General features: G+C 38.9%; 1 protein-coding gene across 6 annotated transcripts in view; it reads left to right on the top strand.

Annotated features, from left to right (window-relative positions):
- ANKRD17 (ankyrin repeat domain 17) overlaps window positions 1-19,849 on the top strand; it is an 86,467-nt gene that overhangs the window by 50,649 nt on the left and 15,969 nt on the right. For 3 of the 6 annotated variants that reach the window (XM_048074405.2, XM_048074403.2, XM_048074406.2), the window contains exons 10-22: window positions 338-447; window positions 1,246-1,333; window positions 2,338-2,465; window positions 2,894-3,037; window positions 3,593-3,695; window positions 5,228-5,983; window positions 12,983-13,131; window positions 14,239-14,350; window positions 14,533-14,678; window positions 16,153-16,295; window positions 16,979-17,192; window positions 18,312-18,487; window positions 19,309-19,471. In XM_048074405.2, coding sequence (XP_047930362.1) covers window positions 338-447; window positions 1,246-1,333; window positions 2,338-2,465; window positions 2,894-3,037; window positions 3,593-3,695; window positions 5,228-5,983; window positions 12,983-13,131; window positions 14,239-14,350; window positions 14,533-14,678; window positions 16,153-16,295; window positions 16,979-17,192; window positions 18,312-18,487; window positions 19,309-19,471 — 2,432 coding nt within the window. The remainder of the gene's footprint in view (window positions 1-337; window positions 448-1,245; window positions 1,334-2,337; window positions 2,466-2,893; window positions 3,038-3,592; window positions 3,696-5,227; window positions 5,984-12,982; window positions 13,132-14,238; window positions 14,351-14,532; window positions 14,679-16,152; window positions 16,296-16,978; window positions 17,193-18,311; window positions 18,488-19,308; window positions 19,472-19,849) is intronic. The other 3 variants (XM_048074404.2, XM_048074408.2, XM_048074407.2) reach the window with 3 other exon arrangements.

The raw sequence follows: 19,849 nt of genomic DNA, 5'->3' as shown, positions 1-19,849 counted from the left end.
ACCTTAAAAAATGTGTCCCCAAATTGGTTACACTTTGATTAGCAGCTTATTGAAGTTGGTTGCAAAGGTTTGTGGAATTGTAAATAACGTACTAGTTGGACCCTAATTTAGCTTTTGTAGACTTGAGTTGATCTAAGTTTTCTGGGAACTTAATTTCTAGGTTTTGAGTGCTGTTTTTTTTCCCTAGAGTATTGTTAAGTTATTAAATAATGTTGTGGATGTTGTACTGAAAGGAGAAAGTTGTTTGCTATCTGATCTTATAAAAGATTATTAAGATACTTGCATATTTTCTGTAATAAACTCCATAAAGCTTACATGCTCATTAATACTGCTTCAGGGGCTAATGTGCATGCAACAACAGCAACAGGTGACACAGCACTGACATATGCGTGTGAAAATGGCCATACTGATGTAGCAGATGTCTTACTTCAGGCAGGTGCAGATCTGGTAAGTAATTATTTTCTTCAGAAATTATAAGTAGGAAATACCGTAATTAATGTGTGTTTTGTTTCATGTTCACTGTTGAAAACTTGCTCTTGAGTGTTAATTGTTTTAATTGGATTTGTACTGTTTTTTGACCTTTTTACTTTCAACTAAGTAAGAACTGATGATGGCTTTCTAACAGATATGAGACTGTTTTGTTGCCTAGAAGTGTGTAGGTCATATCAAAAACTTTGGCAGTTAATTTTTAAAGCATTTCTAAACCCTTCAAGTTTGCTTGTACAGGAAAATAGGGAATTCTGTTTTTCTGTCATGTGCAGTGCTGAAATGTACTAAGCTTGGAATTGTTGAGCTGATCATGGTTTAAGACTTGCATTTGCAAACTTGTTACTTAAGCAGCAGTTGACAGTTCTGATGTGATCTATTTGGTGTACCATAGTGGAATTAAGATAATGAAGGTCAGTTGATTTTTATACCAGGCTTGTACACCAGTAGGTTACCAAAAAGTGCAGTTAAGCGTGACAGAATTCTTTTTTTAATCTATAATCACCAGCATGTGCTTTGAACGCTTCTTATCCAGGCATCTTAGACCTGTACAAAGGTAGGTAGATGTTCTCATTTGTCTGCAAGATATACTTAAATGCTGTGCTGTTTGAAATTTGATTTTTATAGACTGTCAAACACTCAAAAAGGAATCTTCCACAGCTGATGTTTTCCAATTCAAAAAGCAAACAGTAGGATTATGTCCTTTTAGATGTGCTACTTGTGATTCCTGAATTCTAAGTCTTTATTTATCTGTTCTAGGAGCATGAATCAGAAGGTGGAAGAACTCCGCTCATGAAAGCTGCAAGGGCAGGTCACGTTTGCACTGTTCAGTTTTTGATTAGCAAAGGTAAGTTTGTGTAAAGGCTTTTGGTTTTGGCTGTTAGAGATGCTCTGAGTTAGGGACATACATCAGTAGTAGTTGAACTTGGATTTGGTTGAAATATTTTAAAGTAGTTCAGTGATTCTTAAACTAGAATCATAACGATCACCTCTGGTTTCAGGTGGGATTAGTGAAAACTTCAACAACTTTTAAAAACAGATATATTCCACTCTCTAATTCCTAATAAAAGCAATAACGATTGTAGCATTTACTGGGTGTCGCCATGTTCATGGTACAGCTCTTGAGCACTATCTTGTTCAGAAGTTCAATTTCAAGCACCTGTTTGTTTCAGCATCTTGATTGTAACTTGTTCCATGTTGTCAGAACTATCAGCTGCAGCCTTATGTCACTGGGTGTGTAGTGTGGATACAGAGCTCAGAACTGTTTTTTTCCTTTTTTCCTTTCTTACAAGCCGAATGATTTTTCTCTTAGCTTCCTTGTGTGGAGCAGGACTAGCCTGAAGTTTCCAGTATGATGCAGTTTTTTCTCTGTAAAGGAAAAAAGCAGAGCTGCAACTGGTAATTGGCTTGGTGGCAGCCAGCTAAGATCCATGTGTTGAATCATTTCTAGAGAAAGATACCACTCTCTAAAAAACTGCTAGCAAACTTAAAAGGAATAGGTTTGCCTACTGTGTGGAGTTTGGTATGAGCTAACATAACAGTTTGAACAATGGGCTTGGAGTGTTAGTGCAGGTAGTGTTTCTGTTCTTCTTGGAGGCACGTATGCTAAGGGTCAAATTCTACCTGACAAGACTGAGACGTTGAATTTGGTGACTGTGACAGGTTAAATGGGCTTCTGATGAGAGTTTGACTTGAATATTATATATCAGTTGCAAGACTGCAGCCAAAGACAGTATTTTCGTGCTTAAGAAGGTGGCAAACTTGGTATCCCTTCTCTCTTTTGGTAAAGGAGAACCAATTGAAATCTCTTCTCTTTTTTTTTAAAATAATCTTTTCCCTCTGTTTTTGAAGGAGCAAATGTGAATAGGACCACTGCTAACAACGATCATACAGTGTTGTCACTGGCCTGTGCTGGAGGTCATTTGGCAGTTGTGGAGTTACTGCTAGCTCATGGTGCTGATCCTACACACAGATTGAAGGTTTGTAACTCAGCTACCTTCTTTTCCTCTGAAGTAGTCTTCCATTCATCTTATAGCTGAAGATACACAGGAGAATTTACTTCTGTATTCTCTGTAACTGACCCAACATGTCATGATATCAGTAAGATCAAAGAGCAGGTATTTCAGTGAAAACCACAAGCAGGCATTACGTTCAGTAACATGTTTATAGGAGTTGGTGTTTGGAGGAGCACAGACCTGTTAATTAGCATGAATTTGAAGACTGAGCTCCAGTTATAGTTGAGGAAAAAGAAGGAAAAAAAATACTATTTTTTAAGTTTACTTGTGGACTTGCCGCAGGTGGAATATTAAGGAAGTCTGAATATATACTGTTGTATCTCTCAAAACATTTCAGCATTATTGTGTTTTCATTATGATCTTTTCTAATAGTGTGATCTTTGCCTTTTTAGGATGGATCAACTATGTTAATAGAGGCAGCAAAGGGTGGTCATACCAGTGTGGTTTGTTACCTTCTAGACTACCCCAACAACTTGCTTTCTGCTCCTCCACCTGATGCTACTCAGCTCACCCCACCATCCCATGATTTAAATAGGGTAAGATTTAAGGGCTGACGGTCTGTTTTGTGGGGCTTTGTTTGTGTTTGTTGCAGTTTGTTCAAAGTTGAAAGAAAAGTCAATCATGTCATTTCATCTACTACTGAACTGCAGGTCAATTTTGAAAATCTGAGCTGTTGTGAAAATGAAGATCCTCTGAGCATCGCTGTGTAGTCCTTTATTTTTCCTGTTCCATAAAGATTATTGAAAAAGTGTTAAGTAAAAAGCCCGTAACTGAAGTCTGCTTTAATGAGGCTGTTCTTCAGAGTTATATTTGTGGCCCGCTGTGGCTTTCATTTCCTTTTCCAGAGTATAGCACTTTAAAGTACAGAGATGAGTCGTCTTTGGCAAGTTATTTCCTAGGTGAAGAATGCCAAGCATATGGAAGTCAGGCGATCTCAAATGGTTAACTGTTAAACTCAGCATATTAAAATGTATGAAATGTTATTAGTTACCATGAAAGTCTGCTTTTCTAACAGGTTTTGTTTACCTTCTATTGAACTATCACTAGATTAGAGTATGAGGAAAATAATCTATTAGTATCCAACATTTTAGGCTCCTCGTGTACCAGTGCAGGCGCTGCCCATGGTCGTCCCACCCCAGGAGCCTGACAAACCCCCTGCTAATGTCGCCACAACCCTTCCCATCAGAAATAAAGGTCAGTCTTAGTTCTGGAGCTTATTTTCTAAATATCCGTTAGAAGACTTAGGGTTGCGCTTACAGCAGAGTAGTGCCTATGAAGAGTGTTAATGGATTCAGTCAAGGAAACTGTAAATTTCTTTTTAAAGGATTGGTTATCTATCAAATATGAAGTATCAGTCATCTAACCCTGTAATCACAAAGCGTCAAGAAATCTGCCTAAGTAAAAACATATATATATATATATGCATATATATATATTAGTTCGACATACTGGGCTAATGCAGAATGTCACCCAGAAACCTACATAAATTTGCTAGTGGAATTTGCAGCAACTGTTAAGTTCCATATGGTAGTTCATTGGGTAACCCGTGTTTTCTTAGGATAGTAGTCTTGGAGTGGGTTTGACTAATTTGATTGAAGGCGGAATTTCTTGTGCTACAAAACATTTAGTCTGATGTGGCTTAGCTCCTCCTAGGACTAAATTTGCATCTATTTTGATATCACTATTTTGATAACTTTACTCTTTCTGTACTTTAGAAGTCTCTTCCAAAACATTTTTTTATCAAGGATCAGCAATAGTGCAAATACAGGCGTGCATGTCATAAAATTAATACTGTGTGTACACTTGTATTGTTCTGGAAATACAGCAAGGATTACTGGAAGAAACTGGGCACCGCCACTGGCTCAAATCCTGGGTTTTGATTTGTCTTTCACCCTTCAAAATTAAGATTGTTCCTTCTCCAACTGGTATGGCAGACCATGTCAGCTGTTTTACTGTGGACTTCTTCATAAAAGATGTATTGGATTAGTCCATCGCTCATTCTTACAGGAAGGCTGAATTATTTGCCTTGCCTGGGCAGAGCTGAGTTTTGACACATCCAAAGTCACGTCTGCTATGGATAAAATGTAGTGGCTAAACATACCCTGTTAGATCATGTTAAATATAACTGACTATCCTGGGTTCTAGCACTGTTTGTCAACTGAGCAAAGCTGGATACCTGTAGTGAAAGGATTCAGTGTTCCTAGAAAGTGTAGTACTTCCTAAAACGTACTAAGCTACTCGCAAAACTGGTGGCCTAAGCAAAGTCACGTGTCCCTTGAGATGTTTTTGCATCGCTTTTGCTGTGCTTCAGGGCTGTAACGATACACTTATGCCTTAACATGATGCCAGTCGCAAAAGATCAAGTGAAGAGACAGCATATCCTACCCTTTTGTTTCCATTTATCTTGTAGCACCACTTGATAACAGCGGCTCTTGAGACAATCGCTTCATTTGGCGAAAGTATAACAATTGTTGGAGTAAATATTTCAACGTAGCCTAGGGGTTATTTGGAATGTATGCGCAATAATCTATACTGTTAATTTGCAATCTGACTGCTGTGTTAAAATTGATAGTGAAAGATACCGTTTCCTTTGAGGGCTTTACAGTACACTGACCTTCTGTGGGTGCTGTGTCTTGGTGCATTTAGCATCCCAACAGTAGCTCTATAATGAGGATGCCATTCATATGCACTTCCATTGGTTCTGAGGGGGTTTCTTTTTCACACAGCTGCTTCTAAACAAAAGTCCAGCAGTCATTTGCCAGCAAACAACCAGGATGTACAGGGTTACATCACCAATCAGTCTCCAGAGAGCATTGTAGAAGAGGCTCAGGGCAAGTTGACAGAGCTGGAGCAGAGGATAAAAGAAGCCATAGAGAAGAATGCTCAGCTGCAGTCCTTGGAATTGGCACATGCTGACCAGCTCACCAAAGAGAAGATTGAGGAGCTGAACAAAACGAGAGAGGAACAGATCCAGAAGAAACAAAAGATTTTGGAGGAACTGCAGAAAGTGGAACGAGAGTTACAGCTGAAAACTCAGCAGCAGCTAAAAAAGCAATATCTAGAAGTAAAAGCGCAAAGAATTCAGCTCCAGCAGCAGCAGCAGCAACAGTCTTGCCAGCACCTGGGACTACTGACTCCTGTTGGGGTAGGAGAACAACTCTCAGAGGGAGACTATGCACGATTACAACAAGTGGACCCCATCTTGCTTAAAGATGATCCTCAGCAAGCTGCTGCGCAGACGGGTTTTGCACCAATTCAGCCTCTGGCGATGCCACAAGCTTTGCCTCTGGCAGCAGGTTCCTTACCTCCAGGGTCCATCGCAAATCTTACAGAACTGCAAGGTGTAATAGTTGGACAGCCAGTGTTGGGCCAAGCACAACTAGCAGGGCTGGGGCAAGGAATACTGACAGAAACACAGCAAGGGTTAATGGTAGCCAGCCCTGCTCAGACGCTCAATGACACGCTGGATGACATCATGGCAGGTGGGTTTATATTGTTATGAGCAGGTATAATATTTGCTTAACCAGTTGAGGGTATGTCAACTTCTTTGTGTGTGTGTGTGTGTTTGTGTATTCCCGCTAGCTCTGCAGCAGTACCTCTAGCCTACTGATATCCCTGTGTTGAGGTTTTCAGAGAATTAGTTTTAACTTTTCGATTTGCAGGGTTGCCTTTCCTTTTGTTGTGCTAACAGGTGCCTGTTTGTCAGGTTGGTATGTCAGAAATAGCATTTCTACCTCTGTTCTGGTTTGGGGGGTGGGGTATACTAGAAATAAAAAGTTTTTCAGCCTGTCTGTAGCTCAGGAATAACATCACGATGGTGCTGTTTGTTAGTACTTTTGGCTAGTTGACAAGAGAGCTGACTTTGAAGCGCTCAGAACAGGCTTTGAGCCTACATTAAGCCTACAACTTGTAGCAAACCTGTAGGCTTGTCTTTTGAATGAGAGCTGCTCTAGTTGGCCTTGAATAGTGAACCATTAGGAAACTTTTACTTCTGTTCAGAAGAAAAGGCGGTAATTCCATTAACTTTTTTCAGTATATTCATAGAAATTGTTGGTCTGTCAATGAAAAAATCTAGCCTCACCAAGTTTTTTTAGTTGCTCTGGAGATTTCTTTGCCCATGTTACATCAGAGCTTTAAGGCCTTAAAAAGTAGCAACTAAAAATAATGAAACAGGCCTTAAATACCATGGGAAGTATGAGCTGCTAGCATTGCTTTCCTTTACACATGCTTTAGTTGCATGTAATCCCCTGTTAATGTAATGGCTGGAATACTTATTCTGAGTACTCATTTGAATACAAGTTAATTGTTCAGGAATGTTGGGAAAAATCATGTTACTTGATTGAAATTTGTTAGGGTGCTCTTTGTGAAACTGATGAATGTTTATTTTTAAAAATGCTCTCTGTCTTAACAAATCTCCTTTATAAGGAGACAGTGTAAGACTAATGCAACATGTTAAGATGTGAGCTGGCGAAAAAGCAAGTCTCCAAAAATATTTTAGCCCAAAGGTGCAGAGGTGTGGAGCATCTCTTGCATGTACTGCAGGAATTAGGAGAGTACAGTAATGGTGCACAGTGAATAGAGGGTTTGGTAACTATGAAATACCAGGTGGTGATTGTTTGAAATTGGAACAAGGCTTCTAAAACTGTGTGATGAAAATTAGGCTCCTAATGAGTACTCTGATGTTTGAGCAAAGCCTCCTTAAAGATCACTGAAACATACGGGAGACACAGAGATTCTATTTAGAAAATCTGGTGTTAGTTTAAGCCTAGACACAAGAGTTGGAAGCTGTCAGTGGATACAAATACAACAGGAGACATGAGACGGTAGATAAAACTACTTGCATCGTGATAGTGTGCACTGATGCTGAAGGTCTCTCATGTGGATCTGCTGGGATATGTGCCAAAATCAGATACTCAATTCAAGAGAGAAAATGTGGTTTGTGGGTAGCTATGAGGTATGCGTGCAATGCACTTTAAATACGACTTAAACTTTCAGTTAGAAGACACTTGCTATGTATTTAACTGCATGTAACATATTGAGGATCTGGGATTTTAGGTCGGCTGGCCCATATCCAAGTGCTTGTGCATCTTTTTTGTGAAAGTCAGATACTTCCAATGAACATTTGAGTGAATGTTTTTGTACTACTTAGTCTCAGTTCTTAGTACATGAGCACACGTATGCAATTGGAAATGAGATCTAAACTGTGCTTTGGAAGGCCTTTGTGGGAAGTCTGTTACAGGCTGTATAAATGAAATTCCATCTCTATTTTTCTGCCAAGTGGTAATTTTCAAGAGAGCAGACATAGACCTGACTATACAGCTCTGATGCCAAGTTGATTGCACGCTTCAGAACTTAGTGTGGAATGGAAGTGGGCTCAGTGTAACATAATGATTAAGCACAGCAGCTAAATACTTCAGCAGTAGTTTTCTGTACTGCTTTAATGGGAACCCTCTAGATTATCCCTCATGGATACAAACCTCCTGTTCCTGAGGCAGTAACGGACACGTGAGGGTAGTTCCATCACAGATCTATGGCTTGCAGCACTAAGTGAGTTTCACCAGTTACAAAAACAATGCTACACCTTGACTGAGTAAACTTTATATAATATTCATCTCTGTGTTTTTATTGCAAGTTGAATTTTCCCATGTTAAGAACTTCTTAGAACAAGGTCATGTGTGCAAATGCTTTTATTAGTTAGGGGCTAGGGTAAGGTACCAATGTTCCTGGTCAAGTGCTGTTGCTAGATCAACTCCGGGATGTTAAAGTATATTTCCTTGTTACTATAGAAGCTAATTGGTGTTACCAGAGCTCTACAAAAGTTGTCCGGAGACACAATGGGAAAAAGTACTGACTTGAGGGTTTTGAGGTGGTTGTGGCTTTTTTTGGTTTGTTTTGTTCTTTTTAAAGTAATAGGGAAAATTGAAAAAGTAGTAAATAATCTTGCAGTTGCAGTATAGGGTTCCTTTCTGATCCTGCTGGAATCAATGACAAGTAGAGGGCTTGCTCTTCAGCTTCAGATGCTGGACAAGGTGTTTGCTTGCTGAGAAGCTGAATTAGAAGTGTTTTTTTGGCGGTGGGAAAGAGTTTATAAAACTCTTAACTCAAAGTACTGCATATGTTAAATGATGTGTGATTTAAACCATCTTTTGTTTTTAATACTAACCCTATGTTGAAGTAGATCACTATTTACGAAGGAGTAAGTCTAGTAACAGCCTCACAAAGTATTTCAGGAATCTTGAAGTGCTTGATAGTTTAATTCCTGGAAGCTACCTTGTGAGCTGAGTCAGTGATAGTTTTAACTAGCTTAATTAATACATGAGAAGAGAATACACATTGACTGTTAGGTCTTACTGGGAACTCAACACTGGAAAAAATTATGAGAGAGCCAGCATCACAGCAAAATAATGAAATTGAATCCCATCTGCAATGCATGCAGGAGATCTGGAAAACTATAAGGATGGAAGCTTTCATGCTCTGGTGTGATTATGATCAGTTGTTGGCAATGGTTATGCTGTTCTTATAAATGGATGGTAGATGCATTTAGACCGTTGTCCTAGGAGTGTTAAGAGACTTGTGTCTATTGCTAGGCAGCTGGTTTTGTACGGGATTGAGCCTGTGGTAGTCTGCCTTTTAAGACTGGATCTTGACATGAAAGAATACCTAGGAAGGGCTAGACTCTAACAAAAAATCATTGAATTAAAGAACACAGCTGCGGTGTGGTTTTGGGCTTCATCTGCAGAGATGTTTGTGTGTAGAAGCAATGCTGTGTTTGTATTAGAATTCAGAACATTACTTGGGTCCTTGTAATTCAAGGCATGTTATGCATCTGAAGTGTTTGGTATTGATTTGTAAGCATGCTGGCAGGAACATAGCTTTTAATAACTTGAGGTACTAAAAAAGCAATCGCAGTAAAAGATAGTGGGAGTAGATGAGAAGAAACTGAGGCTGTTGAGTTTCTTTAAAGCAAGTTGGAAGAAGCTGCGTTATCTAGTATTTTTTGTAACTTTATTTTATCAGTCCCTCATCTTGCCTTGTTGCAATGTAGTGTGAAACAGCACTTTTATATGCTTACTGTTGAAGTTGTAAAGGAGATAAAGAATAAGCACATGAGAAGAATGCTGTGCCCGCAATCAGACAACACTAGTATCAATCTTGATGGTTGATGAAAATAATAAGGATTATAAAGGGGCTTAGTTTCTGTAAGATATTGCACTTAGTGAAAATTTGAAGTATTCAAGGAAGGAACAAACTTGATCACCACAAAAAAAAAAATCTTCCGTTTTAAAATGTCGGGCTTATTTTTAAAGGCATGCGTTTTACTTTAGGGCATGTAGATCAGTGAGGGGAGTAAAAAAAACAACCCGTTGTCTCAGCTGTTAAGTATCTTGTTTGTTTTGAGTGTTTTTGATTTTTTTGTTAACTTGACTGTTGTCTTTCCTCCACTTCTTTACATGCTGCATGTGTAAGCCAAATATTTCTGAATGGTGGGGCTGCTGAGCTTGTGGGAGAAGGCAGCAGCTGCGATGTCCTTTTTTTATGTGAGCTAAGGAAAAGTTGAGATGTCCAGAGAGAAACCAGGGTGAAAAGCAACAATGCTACTAATGGCAATAAGTACATAACTGATAGCCCAGTATCTTAACAAATGCCAAGACTTCAGTTAGGGTAGTCAAGTGGTGCTTGGGGTGATATAAGCTGACAATTAAAATTCTCAGAGTTTTACCTTGTATCATCATGTTATTAAGATTGGTAGTTGGTCCTGTACCAAAGCAAGTGTATACTAAAATGCTTGAATTGTGAACTAGCTTTGAAGACATCAGTATCCCAGCCATACAGTTATGAGGGTCTAATGTTGGAAGTGCAGAATTTGTTAAATATTGCAACTGGTCTACTAAAGCAGATGGAGGCGCAGAAGGGAAGTATGAAGCTTTAGCTGTCAATGTGTTTAGATTTACTTCAAGATAAAGCTAGTTGGTCTATTTCACTGTTCAAGACTGGTGTAAAAACCTTTTCGTTTATTGAAAATATCTAATATTTCTGTTTGGACACAGTCAAGGTTCTAGTTACTGCACTTGGCATGTTGATTAGAAGTAAGAACTCTGCATAGGTGATGTTTAAAGAAAAATAATCCAAGTTGTTAGCCATAAAAAATAATACTTCAGTGAAATGTACTTCAGGGATATGAACTGTTTATATATCTGTGAGTTATTTCTGAAGCACACTTGAGATATATTTAATGTGAGAACTGTAAGCCACCATGCATGTTGATGGTCTTTTCTGCTAGCATTCATAAAAACATTTGCACATGGATTGTACAATAAAAGTTTTCTTCCCTGGCGAGCAAGGTGTTGGCTTTTAAACACCTCTTTCCCCCTGCCCTCTCCTTCCAGTGCAATGCCATTGGTATAAGAGGCTTTACCTGAATTGATTTGCCTGACTAGCTTGATTTTTTTTCTTAATTTTTTAAAAATGCTGATAGTGTTAGTAGTGGCTCCTGTAATGCAGTGCGTAATGCAGTGCATACTCCCCAGCTCCTATTGGGGTTCCAGCAGTAATCCTCAGCAGCTGTAGAAATCCCTTGTGCTACTGTAGCAGGTTTCCCATTTTTCTTGGGTTCATTTTACCATCTTTTTCTGGTCCCTCGGGACCAGATCTGAGAGTCAAGAACTGTTTTTTTCATTCCATTACTGTTTAAGCTGATAGCGCTTTCTCCTAGATCTTGGAGAAAGGCAAACTTGTTCTTTTTTTTCCTCCACAATTATTCATTATGGCCGTGTGTAAATATGGGAACAAAAGTTCAAACATTCTTATTTTCTATGAAAGAAATGGGCTGTTGTGTTATTAATGAGGTTATATCTCTTTACAACAAGCATCAGAAAATAGATGAGTTTAAAGTAGACTCTCTGCTGAATAATATTAGATGAGACTTGAATTAGCTCTGTACAATACAGAGTTCCAGTACGCCACAGTTTTTGACCTTACGTCAGTCAACTTTGGTTCAGCATCTGCATTTTTCTTTTAATCCATACCTAGTTTGATTTTTTTTCTTGTAAGATGAGAACATACTTCAAAAGGTGTTTAGATATGAACATCAACGGAGGTTGGGTCTTGTTTTAGTCTTAAATATAAGGTTAAGCGTATTTTTTATGCCATGAGTAGGAGTTTCTTTGTTTCCTTTCAATGGCATTTGTTAGCTTTTTTGCTGGGATTTGTTATAGGAAGTCCAGAAATCAAATTAGTAATGGATTCAAAACACAGCTGCCTTGTAGAGAAGGGAGTTGGCACGATAGGCATGTTATGGTAAAATTTTTGTGACATCTGTTGAAAATGTTATCCCTTCTAACTAAATTTTAGAGCAAGTAACCATGGGTGGTAATCTGGGACACGGCTGATTACTAAACCTATTTGAAAAATAAATGTGACCCCAAAAGTTGGGGATAATGTAAAGGGGCGTTATTTCAGTATTCTGTAAGGTTATTCAGTGTTGTGTATTCAATGAGCGTGGACAATGTGTAAACCATATTTCTTTCATTTGCAGTTAAAGGTCCTTTTGTGAGCTTAACAGGAGAATAGTATAGCACTTCACTTTCTCCTTTTGCTGATCATACCAGATAAAGACTTGTAAAAATATGGGAGAAAAATCATGAAGAAAAAACACTGAATTCCTTTAAGGAAAACTGGATTATTTTTTTCCCCCAAAGGCTGTTTTAGTATCAAGTTACCTCGCTACTTGTAACCGTTATATGTATGAAATGAATTTCAGGGAAGTGTGGCGGTTGGTGCTATTTTGTGTCATGTCGATATACTGTCATAAACTGTAAAATGGTATTACCTTTTGCTTGTCCTAACCTCTTTGACCAAAGTCTCTGCAAAATGGCTGTTAAGAAGCTTCTATTTAACTAGTTTCAACAAGGTCTGCCATGTGAGCATCCTGGTGCTAGCTCTGCTGCTTTTTTGTGATGTTTGGGGAAGGTGGTGGGAGTGGGGGAGGTAGTTGGACTTCTACATGGGAATCCTTAAGCTGTTTTAAGGAAAAAAAAATGCATAGATAACCATTGATTTGACTTGTTTCGCAGTTCAGCTTTTAAAGGTATGTAACTCCTGGTCCAAATAATGAATGACTTGTAGGAAAGATTTTTTATATATATATATATATATATATATATATATAAGTATGTGTGTGTATATATATATACACATATAAGTATATCTATTCTGTAGTGGGCATCTAGAAAACATGACAATCTAATACTTACATATATCTTTGGTGACCTAATATAGATAAACTTTTTTGTAATTGATAAATTCAAAGATTTGAGGGATCAAAGATTGTGATAAATGTGTGGAAAATATGTATTTGTGAATAATAAAGTATTTGGGGATTTAGGTCGGTGGGAGTTTGGTCCCACTGGTTGCTTATTGTCATGTTAAAAATGCGAGGTAAAATTTTTGCCTTTACTAAGTGTAATTATTCTGTTTAACAGCAGTGAGTGGAAGAGCATCTGCAATGTCAAACACTCCTACCCACAGCATTGCAACTTCTGTCTCCCAGCCTCAGACGCCAACTCCAAGTCCTATCATTTCTCCTTCAGCCATGCTACCAATCTACCCTGCTATAGATATTGATGCCCAGGTAAGCCTTCCATTGGCACTGCAGCACAGATGTGTAGCTGTTTTGCCTCTGTGTCCTGAGTAATTCATATACAGTAAACAGCTCTGTTGTATAATGAATTGGATTCTAGGGACTTGATGAGCTGCTTTTGGAAAGCCGGCACAACTCTCTGGAGAGTTGCAACCCACTTTCCTCAGTGCTCTAGCTGAACAAAAGGCAAAGTCATTGAATAATCAAACACTTTGTATTTCTTTTTCTTCTAAATACTTTTGGGGCATGATTTCTGAAGACAAAAACAAGATTTACAACTTGTACACCGCTTTTCCCAGTTGCGCTTCAAGTTGGTGGCCAGTGACCACTAAACTTGACAGAAGCATGAAAGTATTGAAAGAAACAATCATTTTTGTACTTGTTTTAGCAAGAGGAAATAAGAGTTCTCCTTCCTACTTATAGAGAAGACATATTTATTGAAGATAACTTTAAAAGCTGCTTCTTTATATTGAATTGCAGCTAGCTGGCCATCAAAAAAAGCGCATGCTACCTTGCATGTGTATTTATATGGTTCTAGACTGTGCGTAACATGGTTAAGATGTTACGGCTGAGATACAGGCAGGGTGAATAAGAGGGAGGGTGGATTGTTGTGGATTGCAACAAGAGATTATTGTGGTTTAGCGAGAGAAGTCTCTGGGAAACCAGTTCTAGCTAGTTCAGCCACTCATGGCAATGGGCTTGGTTTCTGCAGGAGATTGCTTCTCCTGCCGTAACCTGATGTGCCTCCTTGGTAGACGACAATGCATATCAGTACTGGGCTTGGTTTTGAACTATCCTGGGTCATAGTAGAGTTAGGCAAAACGAAAACTATACTCTCACTGATGAAATCTGGTTTTGAGCAATCTCAGTTCTTGTCAGGTATTCTTAAATCTACCAACAGAGTTGTCTTGAGTAGTGGAATCCTGTTATGAAATTGAACACAAAAGTAAACTGAGGTACTTGATCAGTAGATGGGTCTTAAGCTTACAAAAAGTTTTTGTTGTAGATACAGTCGTACTTTGGCTAATTAGGCCTTATAACAGAGTTTGTACCTTAAAAGGAATTATTTATCTTGTATACGATGTCTGTTTCTTCTAGACTGAGAGTAATCATGACACCGCATTGACACTTGCTTGTGCCGGTGGCCACGAGGAACTAGTACAAACACTGCTAGAGAGAGGAGCCAATATTGAACACAGGGACAAGAAAGGTAGGTATTTTGCTATGGCAGTACAGACCAATTCTAGTCTTCCAGTGTACCACAGTAAATAAATAGACAATAAATGTAGTGTTTATGTGAAGCTTTTAGGCTTGCTTTCTTGGTGGTTTAACGTATGTCACTTAACCTGAAGTTACAAATGCATGTTCTTCAAACATACTTTTTCATTCTAGGATTTACTCCACTTATTTTGGCTGCCACAGCAGGCCATGTGGGTGTTGTTGAAATTTTACTTGATAATGGAGCTGATATTGAAGCCCAGTCGGAGAGAACCAAGGACACTCCCTTGTCTTTGGCTTGTTCAGGAGGGAGACAAGAGGTGACGTAAAACTTAAGTCTTCAAAAGCAGGTTGTAGATGATGTTTTGTGTCAGTATACCCAAGTATTTTCCAGCATATCTGTAGTAACTTAATTCGCCATGCTGTTTCAGGATGGTGTTTTTTAAAAAAGATGCAAAGAGCTTAACATTTTTCAAGTTGTGTATTGCAACGTGTGATAAATTTCTTTTTCTGTTTTAATAGGCTGGACCAGAGCTCTGCAACAGACCTTATAACCAGGGGCTAGTTATAGGGTTTTTACTAGCTTAATTAGATGTGAATAGGAAAGTAAATGGGATAAATGTTCCTGTTGAGAAGCTGGAGCTAGGCATGAATGGGCTCCATATAGGAGCCAAAGGAATGTGTTGATTCTGCACAGGACATAGGATATCAGAGTACTGTAGATCTCTACAGTTAAAAATAATAACAATACCAAACCATTTTTCAAATGATTGATCAGAAGTAAAGGGAAGTCTTTCTAATATTATCAGAAATACTGTGTTCTGTGACTGCAGAAGAAAATCAGAACACAAATGATCAGAAACAAATAACGTTTTTTGTTTTTTGTTTTTTTTTTTTTTTTTTTTTACAAATTTCAAGCGTTTGTTTCTGTTAATGCTTCTATTTGGGTTGCAAAGGCCCCAAGGGAAGCTATAGAACCTGGTGCAGAATACTGTGGTTTTGCTAGATGATTACTTCCTTAGACAAAATGTTACTAAAAGTTGCTAGCTCTTCAGGCTTTTTATTGCCATTCAGATGATGTCAGATATCTGATTTCAAGTCAATTTTGTAATGAAAAAACTTTTGGCTTCAGCTCTGTGGGACCAATCAAAACACGTTTTATGCTTGTAAGATGAAAGTGGAACAAGTGATACATTATTGGATTGGGGATAACACAGAGGGTTTTCACCTCAGTGTTCATTTTTACTGGCTGGTGAGGGGTCTAGAGAACAAGTCTTACGAGGAGCGGCTGAGGGAGCTGGGATTGTCCAGCCTGGAGAAGAGGAGGCTCAGGGGCGACCTTATTGCTCTCTACAGTTACCTTAAAGGGGGCTGTAGCGAGGTGGGGGTTGGTCTATTCTCCCACGTGCCTGGTGACAGCACGAGGGGGAATGGGCAAAAGCTGTGCCAGGGGAGGTTTAGGTTGGATATTAGGAAGAACTTCTTTACTGAAAGGGTTGTTAGGCATTGGAATAGGCTGCCCAGGGAAGTGGTGGAGTCACCATCCCTGGAGGTCTTTAAGAGACGTTTAGATGTAGAGCTTAGTGATATGGTTTAGTGGATGGCTTGTTGGTGTTAGGTCAGAGGTTGGACTAGGGGATCTTGGAGGTCTCTTCCAACCTAGATGATTCTGTGAAAATTGCTTCCTCTCTGGGAGATGTCAACAGTATATTTAGGTTTTGAAAAGCCCTGGATAGATTTGTCAGATTTGCAAGTTTGAGAGAAAACAAGATGTTATTTTTCAAAACACTGCAGGTGGTGGAGTTGCTGCTAGCTCGAGGGGCAAACAAAGAGCACAGAAATGTTTCGGATTACACACCTTTAAGCCTTGCTGCTTCTGGTGGCTATGTGAACATTATCAAGATTCTGCTAAATGCTGGGGCAGAAATCAATTCCAGGCAAGTTTCCTTTTCACTGCTTCTTCATGGTCTTTACACGTTCCAAAAGGTTTTCTTGATAATTAAGTAGAACAAATTATTGTTTATTACATGAAAGCAAGCAATGTATTATCTTACCTGTATTAGGCTTCAGGTAGAAAGGAAGGGTTTTGATTGTGATTTTTCTAATGCTTGCTTAACTTCCATCTCCCTCTGTATTTTGATAACTTCTGTCCTATATCATATTATATCAGTTGTCCTTGATTCAAGATAGAAATATTTCTTCTTGATCTGGTTTGACTTCCCAGTTTGAAATTACTTCTGGGTTAAATAAGAGAAGGTTTTTGTTCCTGATGCCCAGTTTAAGGAAAGATTGTCTATGTGTGTTTGCATGTATGTAATGCTTCTTGCATCCATTGAATGGGAGAAAGTAGCTCAGCCATGCACTGTACAAGTCAAAACGTTAAAGCAAAAGTTAAGCTCCTGATAAGAGAGACCTTGGAATTTAGAGCAATTAAAATGCAACATACCTGTTACCTTTTAAATGGAAGTATTTGTCCAAAGCTGCTATCAAGAACCTTTTGTTATTTCAGTAGTAGTTGCTTAGTAGACTTTCACTCTTGGTTAAGTACTCTGTTTTCACTCTTTCTGTTCAAGTCATTTCAGATATGTGATTGATTAAAGCTTTTTTTCTCCCCTTTCAGAACTGGTAGCAAATTGGGCATTTCTCCCTTAATGTTGGCAGCCATGAATGGGCACACTGCTGCTGTGAAGTTATTACTGGATATGGGCTCTGATATAAATGCCCAGATAGAGACCAATAGAAATACGGCACTGACTCTAGCTTGTTTCCAAGGGAGAACTGAAGTGGTTAGCCTGCTACTTGATAGAAAAGCTAATGTGGAACATAGAGCTAAGGTAAGAAGCAAATACACCTTCAGAAAGATATGCTTGAAAGTCTTGACGTCACTGTGGTCATCTGATGACTCCCTTGTCTTTTATGCATGCCCCTTGGAAGTGAACAGAACTGGCCAAGTCCACATCAGCCATAGCTCAATTCAGTATTTCTGACACTGACAAAAAGACAATGTCACAATAATGGCTGTATTTGAAGACCTACTATTTCTATGCATATACAGCTCATTGAAAGAGAAGCAGTTCTTCTGAAGTCTTATTTCATCTTCAGGTGCTTACAAGCCTAAGACAAGTAATCCATTAACCTGAAAAAAACATAAGAATTTAATTCAAAAAGTCAAGATTCTTGATCTAGGTGGTTATGCTCATGGTCTAATCTGTCTAGCTGCTTCTATCCACAGCGGTAACAGAATTGAAATGGAAATTTGTGTTTCTGTGAGTCTGTCCGTTGATCCCAGCTCTTGAAACTGCAGGGAAGACTGTTTAGTAGAAAAATTACTAGAATACTGAAAACTAAATTAAAAGGAGAGGAAGAAAAGAAAAAACCCACACAGACCTGCCATAGATGTGGCATCCTGTTCTCCTTTTCCCCTGTTTGTAGTTATTGCCAAGGAGAAGCTCAGAGGGAGCTGTTCAGTGCTTGCTGATGGTAGGTATCCTCCTTGCTAAAGTTAATGTGCCCTTGACCTGGCCAGGCATTTTCTGGATGTTGCTACATAGGATCTCTTAATGAAGGTAGAAAATGGGGTTTGCATCATGTGTACAACGTCACGTGTGGTACTTCGCTGATCCTTAGCTGTATAAGGTTGGTTGTGTTGGTTCTGAGATAATGTGACAGCAGCGGGTTTTGAGTGTCTGTCAACACTGCAGCAGCAGAAGGGCACTGTGCACTGTGTCTTTCCTCCCAAGTGCTGCTTGGTGAAAGCTCTTCTCGGTGCAGCTGAAGAGGATTGCTCCTACAAAACACTAAGCTATTACAAAATTGGCCAGGTAACAATTAGAGGCTCTATAGCAGAACTTGAAATATGCTTCTGGAAGTAGAAATTAGTCCTAGCTCTTAAGTGAACCTACCCCCCACTTCCTTCAAACTCATAGCTTGTTTTTTCTGCTTGCTTGTCATAGACTGGTCTCACACCATTAATGGAAGCAGCTTCTGGTGGATATGCAGAAGTGGGCAGAGTTCTGCTGGACAAAGGTGCAGATGTAAATGCTCCTCCAGTACCTTCCTCAAGAGATACAGCTTTAACCATTGCAGCAGACAAAGGGCACTACAAATTCTGTGAGCTTCTTATTAGCAGGTACTGTGTCCTTTCCAACCCCTAGAATTCTGTGATTCTGTATTTGAAAGTGTGCTGCTTAAAGATGATCCTGAATGTGCTCTTCTCTAACCTCTATGTTCCAATCTACGCTGTAGTAAGGAATAGGAAAGGTTCTGTCTGTTGACCATTAGTAACTACGTAATTTTATTTAACAAGAGTGAACAAGGAAAGTTCTGTTTAGTGTTCTTGTTTGCCTGAGCAGACGGACTAAGCTTATTCTGTCTCCCTGACTTGTAAATGTTGGCAATAAACAGTTTCTTGTGAAGTTCACCTTTATGATACATGTACACCTGATACCTCCATTTTAGATAGCAGTGTAAAACCAGTAAAAAGCAAAATATGTGCACATTATTATTTTTTTTGAGATAGATTGATCACAAAGCATATTCAGAGTAATTGTTGCTTGAGCAACTTTTGGTTACGACACTTTCCAAGTAGCGGCACCAGCTCTTTGCTTGCACTTGCAACCTCACAAGTTGTTCTCAGTAAGTTATTGAGGAATAGAGTGTACTAATGGGTGGGAGTTAATGAGGTAATTGTCAAATCTTTTGACAGCTGACAAACAGTAAGATTCAGAGTATTAAAATGATTTTTAGGCCAACTGTGGGTTCTTAACAGCATCAGAGAAACTAAAAGTATAATTTCAGAAGCTGAAGCACTGTGGATGCATGTTTTCTGTTCAAGTGGTTATCAAATTAGCCTAATGTTCTTAGGTGTTGCATGAATTTTTTGCAAGTCCGGTTGATGTAAGTAACTACAATCTGATTCACTGTTTTGATTGAACATATTTGTTTTTGTAGAGGAGCTCACATAGACGTGCGTAACAAGAAGGGGAATACTCCACTGTGGCTGGCAGCAAATGGAGGGCATCTAGATGTTGTCCAACTGCTAGTTCAAGCTGGAGCAGATGTGGATGCTGCTGATAACAGGAAAATAACTCCTCTTATGGCAGCCTTTCGAAAGGTAGAATGAGAAGTTAAGCTTTGGTCTTGATTAATACTGTCTTGATCATTTGTACATAGTGGGAATAAATAGAACACAACTGACAAGCTGTGTTTTCAAAAATGTGAAGTAGTTTTAATATTTAGCGTTGAATGTTCAAAAACAAGTATATATCTCACCTGTATAGTGTCTGTGTTAAATTCTAGTAGAAGTTTGCTTGATGGGCATCGTACAGTCTGGTTCTCATGGGTCAGAGAGGAGAAAATGGGTGGCAATGTATTGGTGTGAAGAGGTGTGATATGACGTAGAACTAGAAAAATAACTTATAAAAATTGGATTGGATTCTTACGCAAGAGAGAATGAGCACTTTACAGACTAACTTTGATTTAGTCCAACTTA

The sequence above is a fragment of the Anser cygnoides genome, chromosome 4, assembly GCF_040182565.1.
Source record: "Anser cygnoides isolate HZ-2024a breed goose chromosome 4, Taihu_goose_T2T_genome, whole genome shotgun sequence".
Lineage (NCBI taxonomy): Eukaryota > Metazoa > Chordata > Aves > Anseriformes > Anatidae > Anser > Anser cygnoides.
Note: the sequence above shows the minus strand (reverse complement) of the source record. Positions and strands in the feature narration are given on the sequence as shown.